General features: G+C 40.2%; 1 protein-coding gene across 1 annotated transcript in view; it reads left to right on the forward strand.

The window, feature by feature from the left end:
• The window catches only part of COL9A2 (collagen type IX alpha 2 chain), a 69806-nt gene that overhangs the window by 8880 nt on the left and 37987 nt on the right, over nucleotides 1-22939 (forward strand). The window contains exons 3-9 of the mRNA XM_066575053.1: nucleotides 6283-6315; nucleotides 7900-7962; nucleotides 14380-14433; nucleotides 16719-16754; nucleotides 16845-16868; nucleotides 16969-17022; nucleotides 20819-20872. Of these exons, the coding sequence (XP_066431150.1) occupies nucleotides 6283-6315; nucleotides 7900-7962; nucleotides 14380-14433; nucleotides 16719-16754; nucleotides 16845-16868; nucleotides 16969-17022; nucleotides 20819-20872 (318 nt within the window). The remainder of the gene's footprint in view (nucleotides 1-6282; nucleotides 6316-7899; nucleotides 7963-14379; nucleotides 14434-16718; nucleotides 16755-16844; nucleotides 16869-16968; nucleotides 17023-20818; nucleotides 20873-22939) is intronic.

Here is a 22939-nt window from a genome sequence, read left to right on the forward strand (position 1 = left end):
ACATAATTGACCCAAAAAGCACAAAAAAGACACTAAAACACCATATACAAAAACACACTTTGTAGTGAGTTTAATATTTCCATAGACTTCCATGTAACAGTTGGTGTCAGCATTTTTGGTCTAGAAGAAACTCATAGGGGAAAATTTACTAAGCCCGGCGTTTGTGACGCAGGGCTTAGGGCTCAGTCGTACAGGTGTTTTTTGTTGCGTATTTAGTTGCATGAAAAAAACGTGAACTGTACGTGTCAACAAATTTGCATGACCGAAGTAGGCGGCACAGTTTAAAAATCGCACTTGGGTGCATTCAAAATTCGCACATAAAGTGCGGTGCCATCGCTATCCCCTGCCACAGCAGTAAAAAATAGGATCACGAATTACAAAAAGCAACTAACAGCGGCATCAGGATTCCTTGGATGGGAAACTCCTGGATGATGTCACGTCCATGGGCTTCACCTTTAGGTCAATGGGCACTGGCAGCCCCATTGACAGCATACAGAGAAGATTGCGATCCTCTGCCACAGCTGTGTCAGCTGCGGCAGATGAATTCTCCATCTCCGCGGGGAGTCCTCTCATCAATGAACACTGTGACTTCACTTTCACACTGTTTCGCGACAACGGCACTCCCCGCGGGGATGAAAAATTACCCTGCCACAGCTGTCACAGCTGTGACACAGGAGCACAATGTTCTCCCATTGCTTTCAATGGGGCCGACACCTCTGAAGCCCCATTGAAAGAAATGGGATGACGGCAACCCCTGCAGTGATTTTTCCGAGAAGGGCTTTAAATATAAGCCCTTCCCTGAAAATCATCCCTAGCTGTAGAAAAAGAAAAAAAAAAGGAAGCTCATCTATAAGCGTTGACTGGCTTTTCAGCGGTTTTCTTCTCTCTTCTGGTGGCTGAGGATTGAAAATCCCCTTCAGAAAGTGCTGCCACTGATTGGCTGAGCACTATGACTAATCAGAGGCAGTGCTAAGCTTTTGAATGACAGCTCAGCGCTGCCTGTGATGGGTCCCTGTGCTCAGCCAATCAGAGGCAACATTGAGCCATTCATTGAATTCAGTGAATGGCTGAGTGTGCCTCTGATTGGCTGAGTGAAGGGACCAATAACAGGCAGTGCTCACCTGTCATTCAATGAATGGCTGAGCGATGCCTGTGATTGGCTGAGCGCTCAGGCAATCAGACACAGTCTTTTCGGGGATTTTAAAGAAACCATAGGAAACCATGGGCTTCACATACATGCGTTTTGTAGCAATGATTTTGTAGCCCGTGTGAATGAGGCCTAAAAGGCAGGTGATCGTCCTAACAAGGACCGCCCTACACACAAACCTAGGATAAACCTGACTTGCCCTGGGTGGAAATAGGAAAAGAGGCAGAGAACACCAGACAGGGTCAGAGCAGAGCAGGATACAGCAAACTACAATCAGGACATAGATCAGACACGGCCGTCTGCGCATTTATGGACGGTGGGGTTTGAGACATAAACCAAGCGGGACTTAGTTCACACTAACCAGGCGTCTGCACACCTACAGCTGGAGGGGAATTTAGACATGAATCAAATAGAAATGCATGCATTCAGACCACAAACCAGACGAACAAATCCTTAGGGCGCCTTCACACTTGCGATAAAATCGCGCGATGCAAGAGTGAGTGAAAACGCAGAATTATGAAACCAATGATTTTCAATGGTTTCCTTCACATCTCCAATGTTAACACTCATGCGATGTTGCGAGAAAAAAAACCACGGTATGCTCTATCTTTCTGCGTTTTACATTTCTTAGCTCCCATGTTTCCCTATGGAGCTTCCTATTTATCGCATCACAGAGCAGGAAATTTTCATAAAATGTTTTTTTATCATTAGAAAATCCTATTGACCTTTGCGTAAAATAAAAACAGGGAAAAATCATGTAAAAAAAACGCGCTAGAAATCACAAGTGACAGTAAAGTTTTTGCGAGAAAAAGAAGCGCTGACCAAGGGAAAGAAGTTGCGACATAGCCGCAATTTTTTTTCACAGTGATATCACGATTGCCAGTGTGAAGGAGCCCTAAGGGTAGTTTCACATGGGTGAGTAAATTGCGCGATTTTCGCCTGATGCGAGAGTCAGTAAAAAAGCAGATTATGAATCCGATGATATTCAATGCTTTCCTTCCCATCTGCGATGTTTTCACCTGTGCAATGTTGAGTGGAAAAAAAATCGCAGCGTGCTCTATCTTTCTGCGTTTTGCGCTTTTTAAAATCTCCCATGTTTCCCTATGGAGTCTCCTATTTATTGCATCACAACACAACAACCTTGCATTGTGATTTTAACATTAGAAAGTCCTATTGACTTTCACGTTAAACAAAGTTTTTTCACGTAGTTTTAATGTGAGTGGCAGCGATGCAATATTATTCTAAAAAAAGTATCACTGATGCTCAAAAATCGCAAGAACAAAAATGCAACTTTACCGCAATTTTCTTGCGCCCATGTGAAAATTGCCTAACACAAATGTTCAGTTAGTAGATGTAGATCAATTATGAACAGCCCCCACTTGAGAGAGGCTCTGGTATTTATGTGCACAGAACCCAGGTCATTGGCTGGTTGAGCAATCCACACCATCAGCCAGCCAAATCAACCACGCCTGCAGAGATGTGCTCTTGAAAGTGCTTAGTACTACAAGATCCAGGAGCACAGACTATCATTATGTGACAAGTTGTCTGCTTCTATGGTATGTATGCTGTTGCTGACTCTCTGGTCCTGTGATTTAATAATTTATTAGCCTATAGAACAACTAATGTATATTGAAATACTTTACAAATTAGAGACATCCTAGTAACCCTAGGGGGCTTCAATTTTGTCAGTCTGTTCACTCTATGCAGGACTGACATAGGCCAAATCCGCGGCGTTTCACTGCAGCTATTAGGTTCTACAGCTGATTCTTATCAGCATTTTTGAACACAGGTTACTGCGTGAAACAGCGTCTTTTAACGCACCCCATCACTCTGATTGGTAATGCAGTGCATTAAAAAGCGCAAAAAAGGGCCAAAACAGAGCTGACATAGTTAGAAAATGCTGCGTTTAAGTGCAGGTCTGCAAGGCCCCATTAAAATCAATGGGAGCATTGTATCTCAAATAGCGCAGTGTTCAAATTGTGGTAAAAAGCTAGCTGCTACCCATTTCCAATTGGCTACAATTGAATCTGAACGGCTGTCTTTCAGCAGTTTTGACCCCTCAAAATTATCAAAATACTAATGACCGTGAGTGAGTTACATGCTCCGCCTCTAATCACATGATGGTGACATCATCACAGGTCTTGCATCCCTGTGCAGATACTAACGACTACCGGTCAGTGAGTGAGTTACATGCTCCACCTCTGATCACATGACAGTGACGTCATCATAGGTCCTTCATCCCTGTGCAGATACTAACAACAACCTATCCATGAGTGAGTGAGTAACATGCTCTGCCCCTAACCCACATATGCAAACTGCTGTATTGTTCTCCATTCTGTCAGCTGGTGGCTTGCTGAGAACTGCCAGCGGTATACCAGCTGAGAGAATCTTAGCGCTGCCGGCTGAGATATCAGCCTGTGCCGCTGATAAGAGTCATCGCTCATTTCTAGAAAACTAGACGCAACCTTTATTGCTCAAAAGACAGCTTTTGAGCGAATTTTGTCTAAATGGGCCTTAATACTTCTCAAAGCTGAGGATGTGCTACAACTGTATTGAATATAATGTGCCCATACACATTAGCTTAAAGTTGATTGAAATAGATAATTTCAAGAAAAAACATCAGCTATTGGGTGGAATTTAATAATGAATACTCATTTCAGTTGACTGATGACAGGGACTCAAGAAGTCAGCCATGTTTGCATAGTCTGACAAAGATTCATTTATCTCTCAGTTGGATGAATATTCTTTAGTCCACAAATGATCTTTCTTTGAATGAAAGTTCTCAGAAAAATCTTTCAGCCGTTGTTCGGTATTACCAAAGCTGTATGTCCAGTTTAAAGGACTGTGATGGCCGATATGGATTGAAATGTATGCAGCTAGATATGTGAAATAAATGTTAAGCAGACAATCATTCTTTGAATAGTTGTTCAAATATCCACCTACTTCTGTCTTATGTATATGGCCACCTTAATACAAGTACCATCATACAATCCAGGTGATCAACCATCTGCCAAAACCATATACTTTGAAATATGCCTTTGTCTTCATTTTCAAGGCTCAGTCACACTGGCGCATTGGCACCCGTACACCGGCGCCGATGCGCCCGTGTGACTGAGCCCTCACTGCAGGAAGAAGACGGCCGTACCTGAAGACGGACGTCTCTCTGCAGCGCTGAGGAAAGAGCACATGACCAGCAATGAAGCCGGTCACATGTTCTTTCTCCCAGCGCTGCAGAGAGACGTCCATCTTCAGGTACGGCCGTCTGCAACCTGCAGTGACACGGGCGCCGGTGCGCCCGTGTGACTGAGCCCTTAGTGGTAGGAACAACTATATGCTAAGTTTTTGTAGGTTTGTAGGGAATTTTTAGCCTTTCTATGTATTCAAGAATTTTTACATTCACTGACAGCTAAGATAGATGCTGAAAACGCAAAAAACACAAATCATGGTATATTAGAAAGCTACATCACTTATTATTTTCTACAGTGATAAAACTTTACATAATACAGGAAACCGTCTTTAAGAAGTGTTTTGCAATGCATATTTAGGTTTAGGTACAGGAAGAGGAAGCACTTTGGCCTTAAAACTAATTTCAAATTTTCTGCATGGGTATTCTGTTTGATGCTTAATAATAATGGGCTTCATTTGGATCTTACGTAGTTTGAACTTCCATATATTTAAGTAGGCCTTACTAATGAATGGTTGCTTGGCACTGATAATCACGATACATTTTTTGAACACTTTATATGCTCTGCTAACAATACTGTATATACAATAGAGATATTCAAAGATTGCACAGATGGCTTCACTTTTTTCAGCTAATGAGATTTCTATGAGTGTAATTGAGTTCCTTTAATCTTAGAGACGTTTGGGTACATTGCTTACTTCATTGGACTTGTTTATAAATTCATCCATGCCGAATCATGGTGTGTGGGCGGGTAATACATGGGACAGAGAATAGGGTCAATTAATTCCAATAAAGTACAGAATAGGAAAGTAGCAATATGGTAATCAGTGATAGGAACGAAAATGGGTAGCTATTGAAAGTGGAAGTCTCATTTATCATGGATTCAGATTGAATATTTGCAACCATGGAAGGTAGTTGGTAAACTTATTAAAACTTGTGCCAGGGACAAGTGGCGCACAATAACCAATGGTGTTGCTTTGTATATTTTCTAAACAGCTTCTGGAATATGAGAGATAGAATTGGATTGCTCACTATGAATAATAATTGTAATATTACTCCCATGGTATGTTCGAAATGAGAATTCAAAGCTTATCTATCACACATCCACAATATAAATTTAACTCCAAAGCATGCAAAGTTTATTGAAATGCTTAATAGTGAATGTAATGATATACGTGATGCTGAAAACTGTTTTAGGCATATTTGCTCCCTATGTTTAGAAAAAGCTCCATACATTAAGTGCATTCATAGGGCTCTGTTCATCTGCTGGAAGCCTAAAAAGGGTCTTTAGGGCCATCATTGGGGTAGTATACATCAGCATACCTTTTTTTCAACCGTATAGAAAAGCACCAGTGGAGTGGCTGTAGGGGGTGAAGAAGTAGCAGTTGCTACAGTGGCCTAGGGCTTTAGGGGCTCATAGGTTCCTCTACCACATAAAAAGACACCAGTATTATAAATGGTGTCTAGTACGTTACAGATTTTGCATTGAGGCCCAAGAGCTTCTAGTTATGTCTCTGGAAAGCACTACTTTCCTATACAGAGGACCACTGCAAAAACATTCTGTTGGCCATATTCTTCTACAATGGAACCCTCTGGGCGGTGTATACTGGAGTATATCTATATAGTGGTATACTTTGGGAAATCTTCTCAAATTAAACTGTCGATGAAAGCCTGACATACAATGTACACAGGGGCTATTAAAACCAAATCCATTTTATCGCTACCACTTGAATAAAAAGGAAAGTGACTTGTAAGATAGAACCTTCATTTTGGGCTGACAATCTCATTTTGTCTTTATCTTATATGCAGATTCACCATAAATGTTTCTTAATCAACAATTTTGCTACCATAAGTTCAAGCTTTTCTTGAGTAAATGATGTGTACTGCTACCCTTGGAGCAGTCAGCATGAATTAAGAGATGTTTTGTTAATTGACCTCTGCTTCTCTACAGGGTGATAAAGGTCCTCCGGGAATCGGACCAGCGGTGAGTACCAATTAAACAAGGGATTTAATCCTTCAGAACAGGGAAAGGCTTACCTTAGCCTTCGCCCTCTGTTTTTATAAAACATTTGGCTGCCTTTGATATTTCCTCCTACTTAAACTGATGTTTCTTGCCCATTAAGAGTGGATTTTTAAGATAAAAGGTCAAGGTACAAACAGAAAACATCAGATTACATTTTCCTGTAGAATTGTTTAGTTCTAGATTATTTGTTATAAAAAAAATTATAACGCCTTGGAAAATATTGTACTTCACCTAATATGAATATCCAAGAAAGCTTTCTATATCTTCAAAGTGCAGCTTCACTGTTCGAGCCTCTTTAAAGAATATATTAATGAATTTCATACATTTTAATTCCCTAGTATGTTTTTTTAGAACGCTCCTAAGATTAAGGGTTATTCATGCGGCGGTATTTTAGGTCCACATGCTGTCTGAGTGTATAACGGCCTAGACTAGGCAGCACACAGACCCCAAATAGCCAATCAGGCCACTCACACATGCAATTTTTCAAACTTTTTTCTAAATAGTCATTAAGCCTTAGAATATCTAGAATATGTCAACAAAAGGAACTACAAAATGAAGAACGGAATCTTGTCTGTTGGCTATTAGCGCTATGTAATAGTTACACATAAAATACACAGCAGAATAGGCATAAAAAGGGCTTATAACGAATAAACAATTACTACTCACGATACCGTAGCAGTTTAACAGAACATAATTTTTTTTCATTTATCTTAGTTTCAAGTACTTGAAAAGAGGATGTGTTTCAATGAAACTTTTTGTGACATCAGCAGGCAGCGGTCTCTAAACACAAATGCTGTATCAAAAGCCATTTGTCCTGTTGAACAGCTACTATATTGACAATAGTGATCATTCATTCATTATAAGCCCTTTTTACACCTTTGTTACTATGCATTTTATTTGTGGATGTGTAACACAAAGATCATGCGCGTAGGAATTTAGGTTGAAGGTTCAAATTGATTGTTGAAGTGTTAATTAGGTGTTGCAACATTGACTTTGAAAGATTCTCCCTCCCAGGTTACAGATACATAGCTGTAACTGTGACTTTTGCCTGAAGGACTTGGGCACAACTCGCAATGGACAATACATAGACAACTATTCGCGTGCAGTCTGATATATACGGATTCTGCACAATAGAATGCCCTACTGCCATCCGTGAAAACAGGCCACAATAGAACATGTCATGAGTTTTTCATCTGGACCACTGGTGTAGCCACAAACGGGGTGTCTGCTGTCCATAGAATTACATGGACAGCAAAGAGCCAAAAAATGTGGCCTTGTTCCTTTAGTCTAAGGATGGTATCACACGTGTTAGTATATTCCATTCTGGACAAATCTAAACTCATATCTGCATGTCTAATGTGCATTTTACACAGGACTGCTGTAGATTTTGCCATTTGGAAAACTGCAGCAATTCCACCGTAAATCTGTCTCAAAATCTACTTTCTAGATATGCAGATTTAGTGTAAATGTTTCCAAGGCGGACTATTCCACTATGTATGCAACCTCCCTAATAGCTCTAAACGCTGTCATGCCTTATATCTTTAGGGTGCAAAAGGAGAACCCGGCCTCCCTGGCACAGATGGACGTCCTGGTGATTCTGGAATTGATGTAAGTAGCGGGCATAATTCAGGCTTATTATGTAATAAGTACACATAAAATGACAAGTTTAGGATTATAGAGGAATCTCTGACTCCACTTAAATTTGTGTTTTTTTATATAACTGACAATATGTACCCTATGCAAGGTTTTTTTTTTTAAATTGCTAACATGCTGAAGCCTTGATTGAAAATCTCCTAGCATTTTGTGTCTACAGCTCCTATGTATAGCTGTGTCTAAATATGCTAAATTAACAGGAAGTGATCATCAGGTGGAAGGGAGCATGAGTGCATTATCATGTTACAGATTTTTTTTCATAGTGTTTAAAGGCCCCTTTACACGCAAAGATAATCTTTCAAATGACTGAAACATTTAGCGAGCTATTTGCATAAAGTTGTTAATGGCCATTAACACTTTATCATCTTCATTTGCATGTAAAAGGGCCTCCAAGAGCTGTTTGCAGAGCCCAGCCTTGTTCTCTCCTGGCTAGTGTAAACAGGCCTTGGAGAAACACAGCCTGCGGTCTATTGAGAGATAAATGTGTTTGCCTTTCCTCTCAGTGGCTGAATGATGGATTTTAAATTAACCTTAAAATCATTGTTCAAATGAAAACTGCACGATGTCCCGTTTACATGTAACGATAATCACTCATTTTTGGCTGTTTGAACAAATTTTGAGTGAATCATTGTGTGTAAAAGGGCCTTAAGCTTCTAGACATAGGTTTGCATACAAGCTGTATACAAAAGGCAGTAGACTTTTATTCAAGACAATTTGCAAAATGCATCTAGTAAAACCCATTGATTTCATTAGGTTCCTTCAAATGAAGCATGTTTTTGTGTGAAATTCGGTGAGGTGCTCTATTTTGAGTGCAATTGCGCAGTGAGACCTCATAGGAGTCTGTAGGGTGCGCAAATGCACACTTATTCCGAACAAAATCCTGAACTGTGCAATTGCAAGGTGTTAATCAATAACATCAGGGACTAATTAGGCTGGCCCACCAACTAAGTCAGCAGGCTCGCATACTAAGTTGGCTTCCCCGCCTGTTCATACATGGCGCGGTTGTGCCCCTTGTTGATGTGAACAGGCCCAGCAGTTTGAAATATTACAGCAAAGGAGCATGATTATGCTTGCGAGAGGACGTGATAGTGCTCCATTTAGAGCGCAATCATGTAATCTCATAAGCGTGACTATGTCACACTCATGTGAAAGCGCCCAAATAGTGCTTTCACACAGGCCAGAATTAGCTCGCAGGATGCGCCCATATCCACACCTTAATCAGCCACTGCAGATTGCCATACTAAAATCCACAGACTTTTCACAGGGGACGGAATAGTCCACATGATGCACTGCAAGCCGTGGTAAATTCCATACCAAAAATTGCAAGTTACCTGCAGATTTTGATATGTACTTGAAAATGGTTTAGAACCCACCTACAATTTTCTATTAAAATCCACAGTTAGACCTGCAGATTTTGTTGTAGAATACCGCAGGTGTTGATTTGGCTTTTTTACGGCAAACCAATATACGCGACCATCTGAGCCCTTGGTTTCCAATTCATCCGTTCACATTGCCGAATATATGGCGTGCAAATATGTTGGACCATGAAGAATGGAACATACACGACCGAAATACTCTCCGACACATATACAACAGGCAAAAAGATAGTTTTGGAACTATCTTTTGCCCAAAATACGGTGGTGGCTCTCATAGACTCCTATGGGAGCTGGACAAAGAAAGGGAGGGGGAGGCATTTTAGCAGCGACCAACACTGTGAAAAACTTACGGCTGCACCCCGAGGATTTTGGCAGAGTTAGAGTTTTCTGGGGTGCGACATACTTTTTCCCTAAAAAACGTCCCTCCTGGTCGTGTGAATGAGTAAGAAAACGCTGGTCGGCAAGCAGACTTGGTAGGTGGTCAGCTAACTTGGTATGTCCAGGAGTTATCATTTAACCACGCAATATTGTGCAGACACTGGCCATAAGTGCACAATTGCGCACCAAAATGGAGCATGACAAGTTTTTTTCCCGTGCTCGGAATGCGTGTGGAAAAAAAACTTGTGTGAGAGTCCATTGAAATCAATGGGTTCTATTTGCTGCAAATTTGTCGCACAGATTTTGCGATCCCCTAAACCACATAAATGTGGTTCAAGGCATCTATACCATTTTTTTTTCACAAATAGAGCCAGATTCCGTCATGATTACGTAATTTCTCCCTTTGTTTGCAATAAGCTCCTAAGGTCCATCCAGCAGTGGCTGTAGACATAGAGAATTTTATCATTTAACTATGATATGTCAATGAAATGGATTTGGAGTTCTGTATCAGAAAAAAGATGCTCGTCCCACTGGAAAGATTTATTCTTCTGCTTAGATTAAATAAAATGTTGTCTAAGGATATATATTCACTTTAAAGGGCTTTGCCATATGAGATATTTTATTAGTAAATCAGAAGTTTGGGCATTTTCCAAAGTTTGATCATTATATTTATAATTAGAATTATATTTTATTTACTTGGAAAGATTGGAAATTTGAAATGTTTCTGTTTTGTTGCGGTGGTCATTTTTGCCAAAAGGAAATGCAGCCATAATTGTTGACACTTTTTAATTTGCCTCTCAGAAGCTGATGGTAAACTGTCAGCATGTTCAATCAATAACAAATTGACTTTTCTGAGAAGTTAATTCAAGCACACGTTTTTGTGTCTTTTATATCTGGTAATACATTTGTTATTTTTATTCTCAGTGCAAACTGTTAATGTCTCTCATTATAAATGTACCACCAAACCTTCCTCACTTTATTAAGCATAAGAGCCTATCTTCACTATAAAGAAATGTGAACACCGACTGTTCTCTGTATATATGTGGGGAAAGCTCAGTAAAAATTACAGTGCAGAAAAAGTAATGACCAATATAACTGCAGTATTGGAAAAATGTCCATCACTCCAAAACAGAAGAATACTAATATCCCTGTAAGTGAGTAAAATATACTTTGGATATTGTCCTAATTTATGCTTTACTGATATATGGCCCATTTTATGTTTTGGCTACAAATCTTTTTTACATTTATTGGTTAGCTGAAAGGCCATGTGCAAAGAACTCTCACTATGTGGATTGTATATAATGAGAATGAGCAGTCTCTAAAACAGCAGATTTCAGGGACCCAAGTTGCAGCAAGTGGTTGTTCATTTACATGATACAGCATGCTGGGATGTTAACCCTTACAATCCAATTTTGGATTCAGGGTTTCCTAGGGGGCTTTCTCTTTCTGCCATTATACAATGGTGCCATCTGCTGGCTAAAGCCAGTACTGTGGTATGGGACATGCTGGAGAGTCCCCCGACAATAGAGCGGCCAGTAATCTACAGTAAGAATACCCTACTGGACATCTTCCGGCATCAAAGCTGTACAGCCTTCAAGCAGAATGTCTTTAGACGTCAGACAGTGGATTGGAAAGGGTTAATCCAGGCAGAAAAGCAATTGGATATATACAGTATGGCCCACACTTAGTAAGAACCAGCATGACCAAACAAATCCTGCTTTAACACTTTGATTCTAGGTCATTTTTTTTCAGAATTTGCAGTACATATATTCTTATATGTGTTTATTAAACAACAATTTTGCACACTCACAACGTATGACAGAGCAGAGGATTTTGGGAGGCGAAGGAATTGTCTTGTGGAGGCAATAGAGGGGGGAATAAAGAGAATTGAATATATACTATTATAGCTACACAATTTATTGATGTTCAAATAAAGGCAAACTATTCTTGAAGGTTGCAGGTTTAATCTCACATGGTTCAGGTAGCCGGCTCAAAGTTGACTTAGCCTTTCATCCTTCCGAGGTCAGTAAAATGAGTACCCAGCTTTCTGTGGTTAAAGATGACTGGGGAAGGCAATTGCAAACCAGCCCGCAAAAACAGTCTGCCAAAAAAACGTCACATTGTGACATCACCCTAGGAGTCAGTCATGACTTGGTGCTTGCATCAGGGGACTTTACCTACCTATTCTCATTAGGAAGCATAACTATATAGGGACTTGTTATTTTGTATAGCGCCAACTTATTATGCAGCGCTTTCAGGTAATTTATTACCCCCCAGCAAGCTGGGTACTCATTTTATCGACCTGGGAAGGATGGAAGGCTGAGTCAACCTTGAGCCGGCTACCTGAACTGTGCAGGGATTGAAATCACAACCTTCAAGTCGTGAGCGAGAGCTTAACACTCTGCGCCACACGAGGCCCATCATATATAAAAAATAAAAATGTATTGAAATTTTCATATTTAGATTAATAAAAGTTAAACAGGCGTTAACCTTTTAACCATCTTGTGCTTATGTGTTAACTTTTTATAAACTTTTTTTTAATTAGCATTTTCAATGGATACATACATGGCAGATGTTTTAAGAAAATCACTTTCTTTACCTAAAATGACGCCTTAGTGCTGAAAATCACTCAAAAGTGTTAGTCATTAGGGGTCTTCCTTCCTTGCTGTCTGCTGCCTGTATTCAAGAGCAGTCTATATCTAGTCACAGACGAATAGGAAGTGGAGGAGGGTTTTGTCTCATGTTGCACAAAGACGCCTAAAGGCCCTTTTACATGGGCTGATCATCATTCAGATTCTTGCTGAATCGTAAGAATCTGAACGATAATCCTTCAGTATAAATGTCAGCATAGACTGAACGATGTATGATAATCGTTAATTTTGTGCAGGCATAAAAATCAAATAATTGGACCAGGAGCCGTGAATTGAGGCTGGCGGCTCCATCCTGCATCGTCTCCATTCACTGAGTGATCCTTGCTCTTCAGTAAAAGCACAGGAGTGATTATCGCTGGGACAACTGTCAGGTGCTGCTGTGCAAAAAGACCCTAAGGCCACTCTCACACATGCTGACGGCAAAGCGCTGCGATTTCAAACGCGACGCTTTACCGCTATTTTACTTTCATTTTCTGAGGCAGGTTCTCGCCTCTGACAGCAGGTTTTACACACTCCATCATTGATAATAGAGCAGACAGCGCTTGGAAATCACGTCGCTGGAAAGCGACACATTCGAGCACATGTCTGTGAGGCTTCATTAAAATCAGTGGGAGCATTATACTGCAGCGTTCAAAACGCCACCGTAATCACTGCAAAAAATACATGCATAGAGAGACCTAAGCAGAAGAAAGGGCAGAGGCAGAGGGGGAGAGACAGAATCAGAGAGATTCACACATATGTGGCTTTTGCAGCTAATAATAAGTGATTTACTGTTTTACAGCTACTGAAATCACATTTACACTGCTCAGTACCTCTCTAATGTTATTGTGATACGATTATTTAAGTGTGAGTGTTACTGAAAGTTGCTTTAAGTATGCTTTAAGTTTTATTTCTGATGGGCAGTGAGAACCATTGAAAACTTATAATTGTCTTTGTTTTGGAGTGATTATTGAATGTGTCATCTACCACCGGCAGGTCAAAAGGTCCAGACTATGTGACATATGCCAGTGGCAATAATAAAAAATATCAGTGGATATAAAGTCTTTGAGTTGTGCTATTCTGTCTAGTTTTCAAATTAGATTCACTCATATCTTACTTACAATATATCTGTTATTGAAGGAAGATGAATTCAACAGTAGCCACCTTTATGGATCCGATGCTGTCATACAGGTCTCCATGTTGCCTGAATGTTAGTTTCTACTAACTTGGGTAGTTATATACACCCTCTTTTGTATCAAAGCATAACTAGGCAAAATTGCCATTTGAGATAATTATAATATATGTCAGAGCAGTAATAGCAGCCACCTTGACTGTCACCCAACTTTTCTAGAAGCAGATTATCACTAAGAAACCGTTAAATAGAATATTATCACAATCTATCATTTTTAAAGGCCCTTTTACACAGGACGGGTGTTGGGCAAAAAATGCCCAACACTCATCCCCGTGTATACTCGCTCTCGTGCTGTTACACAGGGGTGAGTATCGCTGGATCGCTGCCAGCAGGGAGGCGGGGCGCTGGAGGAGAGTTCTCCCCCCTGGAGCATGGGGGTTTTGAATGACCAGAGCAATCGTTCCGTGTAAAAGGGCCTTAATTCAGGAAAGTGTGTTTGTGTTAAATGGAACTTGTTTAGAAATATAATGAAACCTCTAAGGAAAATCTTATTATATGAATCTAAACAATATATTCTGCAGCCATATAGTTCAGGCTTCTCACATAATAACTGAGTGAATGGCAATTGTGTGTTCATGTTACAGAGTAAAACAATAGGTTCTCATCATAAAGATATAAAAAACAGACAAGGTATTTGCTGTCCAATGTGAAACTCTAGGGCCAAAACATAGACAAGAATAAACCCTATTCTAAACAAGAACAAGCAGTTTGCAACTGACCATTGCATTGTTACAGCTAGCGTCAAGTTAACATAACACTATAGTCTGTTGTGACCACAAGTGCACTTTCCTTGCAGGGACTAATTGGAGCTAAGGGAGATCCTGGGCCACTAGGTCGTCCTGGAGCAAAAGTAAGTACCTTATAAACTTTTTTTTGCCCTTCTGCTTCTTTACTATAGCATAACTTTATAGAGGGTTATTTCCAAACTGTTACAGATACATTGCTTTGCTTTTGTCTACATTGTACCTATTTGCAACCTTGTAGAATTATGCTCCCTGTAGAGTCATGGACTCTTGGAAGAGGTATTTTCATAGAATATGAGGATAATATTGATAGACTCTAACTATAGCCTATTTATTTATTGTTACCACAGCTGACATGATATGCATTGACTGAACCGAGAAGTGGGACAGACTTTCGAAATTCCAGTGTAACAGACATTTGGAAAATACTGTCTACTTCACTAGGTTATCCCATGACTACCAGTGTTGGCCACTACTAAGTTTTATTTTGTTTAACTGATGTTACCAGGAACCAACTGCAAAACAATTTCTATTTTCAGGATTTCTTCTGTATAAGTTTTTTTTCCTACTTCAAATAGTATTTCTTTTCACTATGATATATATTCATTTTTATCTACATATAATAATTGTCATGCTTTTTATCTTAATTCAGGCAAAACACATTTGTTTCCGTACTGTGACACTGCTTTTTTTAAATGTGTTCCCTCTGGATGGCTATAAAGAATTATTTAGTGTTTTTTTAACATGATGTATAACATATCGATCCCTCTGGCATGTTCTGCCAGCTTCATTAGGAGAGCGGGATGTTGGATGTTTAACAACACACCCAGTCTGTCTAAGAGACAGGACAAGATTCATACAAAGAACATACTTTATTTCATATAATTACAAACACACAAATATAAAAACATGCATAAATAGGAGAAATAATGTCCTTTCAATCGGCCATGCATGGATACAAGTGTCTGTAATCACAGTAATAAATACATGTACATATATAACTATCATAAACAGTATATAGTAAAATACCTGTACAGACACCTTACACATAGTTTTTCTTTTTTAATTTGTTCCCTCTGGATGGGCATAAAGAATTATTTAGAGATTTTTAACATGATGTATAACATATCGATCCCCTTGACATGTTTCGCCAGCTTCATTAGAGGAACTGGATGTTAGATGTTTAAGATTCTATACAAGCAAAATCCAGAAGGTAGAAATTCTTTGATACTGGATTTCTGAAAATATCACTAAATGGGGCATGGGGTTTTGATTTATTTTCTCAGAGCCAATAATTATACCACTTTGTTAGATAAATAAAGATGAAAGTATGTATGTAGTTTATATACACTGTTAGAGTTTGGTCTGTTTAATCAGTTTTGAAACATAGTAACATAGCATGAAAGGCTGAAAAAAGACATATATCCATCCAGTTCAGCCTATTATTCCCCAATAGAGATGAGCGAACGTACTCGTTAAGGGCGATTTCGCAATCGAGCACCGCTTTTTTTGAGTAACTGACTACTCGGGCGAAAAGATTCGGGGGGCGCCGGGGGGAGGAGTGGTGGAGCAGGGGGTAGCAGTGGGGAACAGGAGGGAGCTCTCTCTCTCTCCCCCCCACTCCCCTCTGCAACTCCCCGCTCACCGCCGGCGCCCCCCGAATCTTTTCGCCCGAGTAGTCAGTTACTCGAAAAAAAGCGGTGCTCGATTGCGAAATCGCCCTAAACAAGTACGTTCGCCCATCTCTACTCCCCAATGTTGAACCAGAGGAAGGCAAAAAAAATCAATGAGGTAGAAGCCAATTTTTCCCATTTAAGCGAAAGAAATTCCTGCGTGACTCCAATCTGGCAATCAGAATAATCCCCGGATCACCGACCCTTCTGAAGTTAATAATGATTATAACATATAATATTGTATCACTCAAGAAAGACTTCCCGGCTCCTCGAAGTTCCATAGTCTCACTGCTCTTACAGTGAAGAACCCCCTACTATATCGGTGTAGAAATCTTCTTTCCTCTAGACGTAAACATTTTTGGAAATGTGGTAGAATCAGGTTAAAATTCACACAGTGTATTGTATCCAGTGGGTTTTGTACAGCTGAAGATGAAATAGTCATTGACAACGTCACCTGCAGCTGTTTTTTACTTTTATGCTAATACATTTCTTTCAGATTCTCACTTCTTGTTCTGATTGAATTAAAGTTACTGTATTATTGTTAGGGATGGAGGAAAAGAAAGTTGGAAGGAAGGAGTGGATATTTTGGAAGGTAGATAGGTAATAGTAGTGATAAATAGTACATTAGTGTATTAGTCAATTAGTTATGCCATCCCCTTCTATGTCATAGAATTGTTTCTCTATTATGAACGTGTTTTTTTTATTATTGTGTTAAATAGGGCCAGCCAGGAGTTCCAGGGCCTCCCGGAAAGCCAGTGAGTATGAATGTTTATTTGTTCACTATACTGTGATTTCAAAAGTAGCAATATAAATGATTACCTTGTCTTTTCCATTTTTTACATTAGGGCCCTGGTATTGCTGGACTTCCTGTAAGTGTAACTTGTTGCCTAATTACTAGGAATATTATTACTATTATTATTACTGCTAGCAACTTCAATAGCAAAAAGCATGACAGCATGTTTTTTTTAGGGCAGTCCAGGACCTGTTGGGCTTCCTGGAGAAATTGGTACCCCAGGACTAAAGGTAAGATATTTGTGATATAATTTTTATCCTCTTTATTAGAAAAAATTAATTATCTTTTTTTTCTGCAAGTGAAATGTGACTTTATGTGTAAATGTCCATAGGTAAAAATGCTAATTGTTCATGCATACAAGAATAATAGACTTGGGTGATGTGTTCATCTGAGCCTCTTAGTTGTAGTGAAGGAAAATCTTAAAGGACATCTTTCGCCAGATATTTCCCCCCTACCAATCATTCCCACTATGTTGTATGTTATGAAAAGACTTTTCTAAACTGATGGCTTATGTTCCCCAGTAGCGTCCCATACCTACTAAATAAAAGTTCGAAAAACTTTTGCACTGTATGTAAATTAGGTGTCAAGTGCCTTCTGGGCATTGCCAGACCATCCAGGGGTCCTGACGAGGCAGCTGCTGTTGTAGGGCAATGAGAGCCCTAAGGTGTCTCTCATTGGCTGATAAAGAAGAAGACCAGCACATGTACAATGTGTTTTCTGTTTGTGTGGGCAGAGAATTAATTTCTGTTCCGTGCATAACGCGATCTCACTGTAAGTTCTGGGTCATCTGAGAGAGAACAAAAAGAATCTTTATCTATGTAAAGTTAAGAATCTTTTTGGTGTTTTTATGGATCGATGGATTCAAATCTTTGAAGGAATCTAACCATACTTATGTAAGATGCAAGAATTTATAAATTTAGATTTACAGTATTTTGCATACCTTAGTAGACATATTTCTCTTCCTCATGCCACTTTATAACTGGTGTGCATGCACATCAAAATATGACACAGGTCTTTAATAAGTTCAGTGAGTATATTACGACTTCCTTAGTTACATCCTCCTCTCTAGAGACTTTGAATTACACATAAAAAGCCTAAAGATGGATTCACATGTGGCATAAAAATCTGCCACAACTCCACATCAAAATCTGCATCAACATTTTGATGCAAATTGGCTGTGACAATGGTGTAGAATTGCTGCGAATTACACTCTTTGCATTGCATGGGCATTACATACACGGACTGCCTGCTCCTTTTCACACCACAGGCACTCTATGTGCCTCAGCTGTAGAATGGAACAGGCAGTTTGTGTACATGATGAGCACTTTCACATTCAATTTAAGAAGTTGGGACATCCTTCTTCAACGATTAGATACCAAGCTCTTCAGGTCAGGTGACCATGGGTGACAACAGGGATCAGAGGCACTAGTGAAAATAAAGGGTCATTTGTAAATTCTTTCATTTTGTGCCCAAAACATTGCGCCAATAATTTTATTTGAGTGGACAATGCATTTAATTTTGCATATTTTCAGATCCACATATATTTAGAAACTAGATTTCGGCCTTAAAGTTACCCTCCAGTCCCCAGATAAAATGTTGTACTGGGAAAGGAGACGATGGGTCATTTTACTTGATGCCTCCCTTTATTCGTATAAAGTCGTCGAACTGTTGATTTCTGTACTCCATGACTCTTCTTAGACTACCTTATGCACACTGCGCATCAGTAATCAGCCACTGCCTGCTGTTTTCTGATTGGCCAGGGCTGCCTACATGAATAGTGATGGCCAATTAGAGCAGTGTGTATATGCCTCCTTGTGCACTGTACAAGCTTTGTGCACACCTGCACATCATTCTGCCAAATGTATAAGCCCCAAGGAATCTTGGAAGCTGCACCTCAAAATTGAACACATGCATATATACTATATGCTTAACCGTGTAGAATGACCGAAGACCATGCCTGTCTGGAGTATATCACAAGTATCTACATTTACTACATCAATTTAGTGTAAAATCTATTCTATATTACATTTGAACTTCTTTTAAACTCTAAACTATATTAGTTCATCTCTGTGGTCTGCATTTCTGAATGCTGATATAGTAGGGTTACCAAGAGCGTTACATCACATAGCTTGTCATTTACTATTCACTGCCAAATGGACCAATGCTGTTAGCTGGAAATCCCCAGCAGTTCCATTTTCCAGGACCCTAGCCAAACTAACTGAGATTCAGTGTTTTGAAAGGTTGATCAGTACTAGGCCTAATTCAGACAGCCGGATTTTATGTTCATGAGCTGTCTGTGTATTTCATGGACAGCACACAGACCCATTATAGCCTATAAAACCACATGAGCGAATTTTCACATGAAAATTGCTGCATGTCCTATTTGGGCCCATATCACGGATGAGAACAGGATATGCAATGTCCTCAATCTTTGCAGATTGGACAGCACACGGACGAACGTCTATGTGCTGTCAAATGTGAGTTGCGCTGTTTGAATGAGACCTTACAGTCACCAAACTACCCAAATTCAAAGCTGTGTGGTCTGTATGGAATTTTGAATGAGTAGTACAGTAAAACCCTGGTTGCACATTGCTGTTACCTTTTTTACTCACTATTAGAGTTGAGCAAACATACTCTGGCGAGCTTGATACTCGTTCGAGTATTAGCATACTCAATGGTGCTCGTTACTCGAACGAGCATCACATCGCGTTCGACCCCGCCCCAGCTTTTGGCTCCTCCCCGCTGTGACGTGCCTGTTTTGGCCTCTCCCTGCCATGATGCAGCGCTCGTCATTTGAAAATTTTTGGTCTGGCAGGGAAGGGGAAGGGAAAGAGAGAGAGAGAGAGAGAGAGAGAGAGAGACGAACCAAAAAAAAAAAAAAAAGCAAGCTCGGGTCCCTGCGTTCCACATACAAAAATGCTCGAGTCTCCCATTGTAGCCAATGGGGTTCGTTACTCGATTAGAGCTCTCGAATTTTACGAAAAGCTCGACTCGAATAACGCGGACCCGAGCATTTGGGTGTTCGCTCATCTCTACTCACTATGTTTCTTGGTCTATTTTTCGAACAATTGATTGGTGTATGTTGTGGATGATTGTTGCTATTGTTTTTCCTCTACTTTTTATATATTGTTTTCTCATTTTTTTATATATTTCATCTTCATTCTTTATCTATTGTTTCAAAATTTTTCTTTTCCTCTTTTTCATCATCCTTCTTGGTCCCTGCGCTGAGCCAATGAGAGGCAGCAGTCACTCACCCATTCATGAATTCATGAATTAGTGTGTGAGTGAGAGCTGCCTCTGATTGGTCAGGCTGTGACCAATTAGAGGCAGCTCATTCAGCAGGCGGGGATTTTAAAGCCCCGGCTGCTGAATACTATAGAGAAGCAGTTCAGGAGAACTGCCGGCGGCCGCCGCTGAACTCCGGCTGCAGCGGAAAGGTGAGTATACATTTTTTTTTTATTTTTACACATTTCTGGATGAATTGCAGGGAAAGGCTTATATATTTAAGCCCTTCCCGACAATTCATCCCGCGCTCGCCCGCAGCGCATTGCTTTCAATGGAGCTGGCTGTATTGCCGCCTCCATTGAATTCAATGCGCTGGACAGCTCCGGCCCGTTTCTAATGAAACGTGGCTAGGAGCAGATTTTTCGGGCGATTTTTTGGCCCCGGTCACGCGATTTGCGGATGTGCATCCGTCATGCGATCCGCAAATCGCACGAAAAAACGCCCGTGTGACTAAGGCCTGACTGTATAAAGTCAAAATTCCTAAGATAAGGGTCTGTGTTACTTTATAAAATTTAAATGGAATGTTTGAAATAAAATCTATTGGATAGTTGATGATACAACTGCAGCTATCCAATTTTTTTTAAACATTTTATAGGGTTTTTAGCAAGTTTGTATCCATTTCCTAACACTATACCAATTACTACAATTATTTTCTATTGGGTACTCTGTGCGCCATACTCAAAAAAATACATAGGGTTTCTCCTCTTTTTATAATATAAATTGTTAGTCATTTTTTTTTAGGGCATAAAAGGACCTTTTGGACCTCCAGGACCACCTGGACCTCCTGGAAAACCAGTATGTATTCCATATATATTTTCTTTATAGTGAATGCAAACTGTAAAGTTTAGAATTAAATTGGGGAATGAGATGTACACAGTGGTGGAGATTTACTAATACTGTCATAGAATGCATACTTTCATGTAGAGATGAGCAAGTATACTCGCTAAGGCTAACTACTCGAGCGAGTAGTGCCTTAGTCGAGTATCTCCCCACTCGTCTCTAAAGATTCGGCTGCCGGCGGGGGGCGGGGAACGTCGGGGGAGAGCGGGGAGGAACAGACAGGAGATCTCTCTCTCCCTTTCTCCCCCCGCACCCCCCTGCTCACCACCGCAACTCACCTGTCACCCGCGCCGGCAGCCGAATCTTTAGAGATGAGCGGGAAGGTACTCGAATAAGGCACTACTCGCTCGAGTAGTTAGCCTTAGCGAGTATACTCGCTCATCTCTACTTTCATGTGATGGTGAAATTGGTACAAATTAAGCCAAATTTATCAAACCGTTGCGCACCTTTTTAAGGCTAAATGCAAGTTTCAACCTAGTTAAGGGCTCGTTCAGATCAGCGCTAGGGGTCTCCGTTTGCCTGCTCCATTCAGGGCTAAACAGAACAATAATATAAGATGGAACTGTACATCCATCAGACATTCTGCCAGATTTCATAGGGCGACATACAGGAGTAAATACATCCTCCTTTTAATCGGAAATCAGCAACGGAACTTCCGACGCTGATGTGAACGAGAACTAATGTAAATATCTGTTCAACGTAACTTAAACAGGAAGAATACAGATTGTGTTTATGTATATAAAGCCTTTTTCAAATGGACGTTTTTTATGTGTGTCTGCTATGCATGTACAGTATTTCACAGACACCACAGAGATCCATTATAGTCTACACATTTGGGTTTATTTAGACACACGCTCATAATGCGACCAAATAAAACCACTGATTTCAATAGGATTTCAGTGGTCTGGTTTTCACTGGCTCTTTTTTCGTCCATTAATACTACGGCCAAGAAAAGATAGGAAATGCCCTATTTTCCTCGCATGTAATGATATCTGTGGGATAGATAGGGCAGGACGTATCCTCCCATGTTTTTGTTTTTCAAACTCCTGCGCATAGTTCGAATGGCCGGCAAAGGGGAAGAAATGTCCCTCATTCAGGCACAACTATGCTCCATACCAGTGAGCATAGTTGTGCCTACGGCCGTCTGAAGCCACCCTTGTAGCTATTCACATGGGCAGGTTTTCACATAGACATGTGGTCCATGTGAAAAAAATCAATGCATATCTTGATCGTATCGTATCACAGTTGAGAGTAGCACATGTAATGTGCACTGTCCTTGCATATTGGACAGCACATGGAGTGATACTTAGGCACAACTCGCTATATGGCCATTTGAATGATGCCTAACTGAGACGCCTCAAGTGCATTTAGTGAAGTAAGTGATTTTATCCTCAAAGAAGCCCTGTTATGGGACAGAATCTGGAGTAGTCCCCACCGCTCACTCTGAATTGGTGAGCTTGGACTTGGTCAATAGGGTAATCAATAGTGTGCAAACCCAGTACCTGCACCAGAAATTAGTAGGGTATACCATCCTATTATTGTGCACTTGACTATATCTCACACTTTAGCTCAGCCAGATGGAGTACTAGGCACAGTCACAATCACATGCAGAGTACTCATCCACCATGCTCCATGGCCCATTCCTTCTGCTGATTGGTGATGGCCCTGTGGGTCAGAATCCCACCAGTCAGTCAGTTAGCTCTCTTCATACAGGCCGGGCGTCAGCTGTTTATTACAGCTGACACCTGCTGGCAATAGCTGCAATTACAATTTATTACAATTATGGACATATCTGTATAAACTACGTATTATAACTTTTATTTGATATATGGAAAAATAAGATTATTCGTTTTTTTAGTAGGTACCTAATAGGCATTTAGTGATGACAGCCCTGGGGGCTTTTATTAAAATGCTACTTCCTTCTCAGGAATCCTATTTCTATATGTTCAAAATTGCTAAATGATGCATTCACCCATACGATGTTTATTTCCAAAATGCTCCATTCTCCATATAATGCAGATA

This window comes from Eleutherodactylus coqui, chromosome 1 (assembly GCF_035609145.1).
Source record: "Eleutherodactylus coqui strain aEleCoq1 chromosome 1, aEleCoq1.hap1, whole genome shotgun sequence".
Classification (NCBI taxonomy): Eukaryota; Metazoa; Chordata; class Amphibia; order Anura; family Eleutherodactylidae; genus Eleutherodactylus; species Eleutherodactylus coqui.